General features: G+C 35.2%; 1 protein-coding gene across 1 annotated transcript in view; it reads right to left on the bottom strand.

Moving 5' to 3' along the window:
• Positions 1-889: 889 nt before the first annotated feature.
• LOC107552094 (cell division cycle 5-like protein) overlaps positions 890-5,246 on the bottom strand; it is a 6,535-nt gene continuing 2,178 nt past the window's right edge. Inside the window, exons 2-3 of the mRNA XM_016233924.1 lie at positions 2,274-2,486; positions 890-1,310 (exon numbers count right to left, since the gene is read on the bottom strand). Of these exons, the coding sequence (XP_016089410.1) occupies positions 1,206-1,310; positions 2,274-2,486 (318 nt within the window). The 3' untranslated portion in view covers positions 890-1,205. The remainder of the gene's footprint in view (positions 1,311-2,273; positions 2,487-5,246) is intronic.

Here is a 5,246-nt window from a genome sequence, read left to right on the forward strand (position 1 = left end):
GTTACTTTGGTCCCAGCTCTCTGCAGGTCATTCACTAGGTCCCCCCGTGTGGTTCTGGGATTTTTGCTCACAGTTCTTGTGATCATTTTGACCCCACGGGGTGAGATCTTGCGTGGAGCCCCAGATCGAGGGAGATTATCAGTGGTCTTGTATGTCTTCCATTTTCTAATAATTGCTCCCACAGTTGATTTCTTCACACCAAGCTGCTTACCTATTGCATATTCAGTCTTCCCAGCCTGGTGCAGGTCTACAATTTTGTTTCTGGTGTCCTTTGACAGCTCTTTGGTCTTGGCCATGGTGGAGTTTGGAGTGTGACTGTTTGAGGTTGTGGACGGGTGTCTTTTATACTGATAACGAGTTCAAACAGATGCCATTAATACAGGTAACCAGTGGAGGACAGAGGAGCCTCTTAAAGAAGAAGTTACAGGTCTGTGAGAGCCAGAAATCTTGCTTGTTTGTAGGTGACCAAATACTTATTTTACCGAGGAATTTACCAATTAATTCTTTAAAAATCCTACAATGTGATTTTCTGGATTTTTTTCTCTCATTTTGTCTCTCATAGTTGAGGTATACCTATGATGAAAATTACAGGCCTCTCTCATCTTTTTAAGTGGGAGAACTTGCACAATTGGTGGCTGACTAAATACTTTTTTGCCCCACTGTATATGATTATATACAGTAGTACTCTTTGTTCATGTTAATAAAAATACAACTGTTCAATGTATTAAATGTTGAAAAGAACTAAGATTAATATGCATTAGAAGTATTTTTATCATTGTTAGTTCATGTTAACTAAGGTAGATAAAGCTTATTGTAAAGTTCTTTTTGTCAGGTTTTGTGTGTGATTGCACCTTTCTTTGCAATCATTCATTGAGAGAGCAGACGGGCAATGGAATCAGCGCTGATGATTTATTTTGTAAATGTACAATGCCAATGCCAGTCATAATTCCAATTTACACCTGAACAGGAGCTTCACATATTCAGCACAAACCGAAAAATGGCTTGACATGGAAAATCCATACTGCAAAGCAGACGATATTTACACTTACGTGGTCAATATGAAAAACAATTTTAAAAAGCAAACGCTGTGTGAATGAGATCCCGGCGGTCCTCGTGAAGTCAACATTAAGAAGCTGAAAGCAGTTATTACAGCAGAAACACAAGCATCCAGACAGTGAAGCATGCTGAAGCGCTGTACGAGATGCTCAGAACTTCTGCGAGAGCGTCTGCTTCTCCAGCAGCAGGTCTGCGAATCTCTGCTGCAGCTCTTTTTCTCTGTCCTGCTGTCTCTGGACGTCCTCTCTCAGGGCCTGGACAGAAACCACAAAGTGCTGATGTATAAAAGTACAAACTTGTAATGTTGTAAATCATTTTTTTTTTGTTTGTTTTTTGGTTTATAGGAGGAAAAAAATAAAACAATGTTAACCGTAACAAACCATACATATATAACACGTACTTGTAAATAAACTAAAAATATATTTAAAAAATTTATTTGAAAATTGTATTTATTTATTTGGGATGTAACGATATCAAAATTTCATGATACGATAATATCGCGATATAAAGTCCACAGTACGATATAAAAAAAAAAAAAAGAATTGGGGGGGGAAAAACAATTTGTACATTTTGAAGTTAAATTTATCTAACGCACTTTGAGAGTTTGAAATGAAGAGCTCCAACTCATGTTCTTAATTAAGAAAACTTAAGTTTTAAAGTCAGTGAGTTGTATCTGAACTTTAAAGGGGTCTCGACCCTCTTTTTATTTGTGATATACTGTCTCAGTCTAAATTACATTCACTGGTGTTTAAGGAAGCCAAACTAATTAGAATAGAATAATAATATTAATAACAACAATGACTGCAGAAGCCATAAAACAATTGCACTGTAAAATAAATATTTCATATGTATATTATTTTTGATTTACACTACAGTAGGGAAATTACAATACTTCATTCCTAATTAAATTTATATATTATTGCTGTCAAACGATTAATCGCATCCAAAATAAAAGTTTTTTTTTAAATACGTTCACTTAAATTTATATCATATGTTAATTTATATTCATATTATGTATAAATATATTTAAAAATATTTTTTTTCTTAAATATATACATGCATGTGTGTATTTATATATATATATATATAAATAAATATACACAGTACACATATATTATGTAAAAACTTTTATTTTGGATGCGATTAATCGCGATTAATTGTTTGACAGCACTAATATAAATCTATGCACCCAAACATCTAGAGTTAAAGCTGTTCACCTCCTGTCTGCGTGGAATGGCGTGGTCTTCCTGTTTCTTCAGCTCCTGGAAGGTGTGGCGCTCCACGTTGGCCTGTTCCACCTGATCCCAGAGTTCACTGAGCTGTTTGAGCAGACCCATGGACCGCGACTGATAGCCACCCAGCAGAATCTTCATCTTCTTCTCCATCTTCGCCGCACGCTTGGCCTCTGTGGTCATGTGACCTCTGTTGACCTGTCATCAACACATCAAGTGAGAGGAAGGGTTACAAATGTATTCAATCATAATTCAGTCTGAACTACCTGTTGCTGTTTAGTTTTTGTTTTGAACTCGTGTTTTTAAATGAAACCTTGTTTTTAAATGAAAGCCAGACTTAATTTGTCCAATTAAGACGTAAAAGACAATTTTAATGAATATACAAAAAAATTAATAAAATAACAAAAATGAGGTACCCACCAAAACCATACAAGCAAAAATAAAATTTAAAATAAATGTAGAATAATTTAAAAATAATAATAAAATGTAAAATTAAGTCTACAATATAAACAAAAATAAAATATGAAATTAACAGCAAAATAAGTCACAATTATATAAAAGAAAAATATACACGTATACATTTAAAAAAAAAATTCCTAGCCAAAAAAGTAAAGGATAAAAAAATAATAAATGAAAAAAAAAAAAATTAATTTTAAAAACCAATATAAAAAAAAAAAAAAAAAAAGATGTTTAACATTGGCATTTGGACTGTTATAACATGGTCATTTAAAAATGTGGTCCTTATATAGTATACCTAAGTGCCTATACATTTTAAAAGAAAACTCCAAACATCACAAAACTATGTGAAATCATGCATTATATGATTCTAAACAATCATGCAAAATTGTATGGAGATTGGACAGAAACGGACACTGTAACAGTTATGAAAGTTAAAAACAGTACATATCTATGCTTCATTTACTGAAAGTGCAAATACAACCACTAGATGCAGCAAAGGATCACTCATTGGCTCATTCCATCACTTATATAGTCACGTATACATTTAAAAAAAAAAAACCTAGCCAAAAAAATAAAAAAAAAAAAAAAAAAAAAAAAAAAAAAAAAAAAAAAAAAAAAGACAAACACACAACATTTAATCTCTGCTCAATTTAAACATTTCATTACAGCTCCTGTTCTTGTCATGTTGCGATGGGAGGTCTGATTCAATTTCACCTTCAGACACTGGCACCACCAAATATTGAAATCGCAAACGTAAACTATTTTCAGACGTTCAATTTTGCAATCATCTGTGACATGCAAAAAAGCAGCGAATTCTACAAAGTTATGAGATGGAAACAAAAACAATAAACCTCCAATGTCAACACAGGCCTCAGAAACACACGCCACGTCTTTGGCCTTTAACAAACCATTATGCAATTATAATGGATCTGTTTTCATTCGAGCGCCTGGCATTTTCCAGTAAGCGTCCCGCTGCCAGCTGAAAGTCCTGACTGGGCACTTCTCTGAGTAAAACATCCCAGACGAGCCGAGACAATGAGAGATCAGCGAGAGAAGGACGTCCAGACAACAGCAGCCAACGCATGACTGTCAGCCAATTAGCCAGCCAATGCAGATCAGCTTCAAATACACAGCAGCTGATTAACTGAAGCTATGAATTCATTCAAAAATCCATCACTGAATTAAAAAAATAAATAAAAAATAATTACATTTCCTTTTAATAAAACATCTTGTATATAAAAATAAAAAAACTAATATATATATATATATATTTTGTTTTTTTAATTTTGTGCATATTTGTCACACTTAAAAGATTCAGATCATCAAACCAATTTTAATTACACAAAGATAATGCAAGTAAATACAAAATGCAGTTTTTAAATGATGATTTCATTTATTAAGGGAAAAAAAGCTGTCTAAACCTACGTGGCACTACGTGAAAAATTAATTGCCGCCTCCTGTTAAATCGTGAAAGAACTGTGATTAAGCACATTATTTTATAAAGCGGAGTTAAATTTCACTCGCCACACGCAGGCCTGATTACTGCCAGACCTGTTGAATCAAGAAATCACTTAAATAGAACCTGTCTGACAAAGTGAAGCATGCTTAAAGAGCAACACATCATGCCGCGATCTAAGAAATTCAAGAACAGATGAGAAACTGTTTGTTGACATGTATCAAACTGAATTGTTGACATGTATCAGTCTGGAAAGGGTTATAAAGCCATTTCTAAGGCTTTGGGACTCCAGCGAACCATGGTCAGAGCCATTATCCACAAATGGAGAAAACTTGGAACAATGGTGAACCTTCCCAGGAGCGGCCGGCCAACCAAAATTACTCCAAGAGCACAACGACGACTCATCCAAGAGGTCATAAAAGAACTCAGAACAACATCTAAAGAACTGCAGGCCTCACTTGCCTCAATTAAGCTCAGTGTTCATGATTCAACAATAAGAAAGAGACTGGGCAAAAACGGCATCCACGGGAGAGTTCCAAGGCAAAAGCCATTGCTGACCAAAAAGAACACAAAGGCTCGTCTCACATTTGCCAAAAAATATCTTGATTATCCCCAAAACTTTTGGGCAAATATTCTATGGACTGATGCAACAAAAGTTGAAAGTTTTGGAAGGTGTGTGTCCCGTTACATCTGGCGTAAAACCAGCACAGCATTTCATGAAAGGACCTGGATGACTTGCCATAATTGATGGAAGCATGAATTCTGCACTCTATCAGAAAATCCTGAAGGAGAATGTCCAGCCGTCAGTTTGTGACCTCAAGCTCAAGCGCACTTAGGGTTCTGCAGCAGGACAATGATCCCAAACACACCAGCAAGTCCACCTCTGAATGGCTGAAGAAAAACTAAATCAAGGTTTTGGAGTGGCCAAGTCCTTTTTCAAAATTCCTCCCCAGCGATGTGAAAGACTCATTGTCAGTTATCACAAACACTTGATTGCAGTTGTTGCTGCAAAGCGTGGCACAACCAGTTATTAGATTTAGGGG

Source organism: Sinocyclocheilus grahami, unplaced genomic scaffold (assembly GCF_001515645.1).
Source record: "Sinocyclocheilus grahami isolate Dianchi unplaced genomic scaffold, SAMN03320097.WGS_v1.1 scaffold440.1, whole genome shotgun sequence".
Classification (NCBI taxonomy): domain Eukaryota; kingdom Metazoa; phylum Chordata; class Actinopteri; order Cypriniformes; family Cyprinidae; genus Sinocyclocheilus; species Sinocyclocheilus grahami.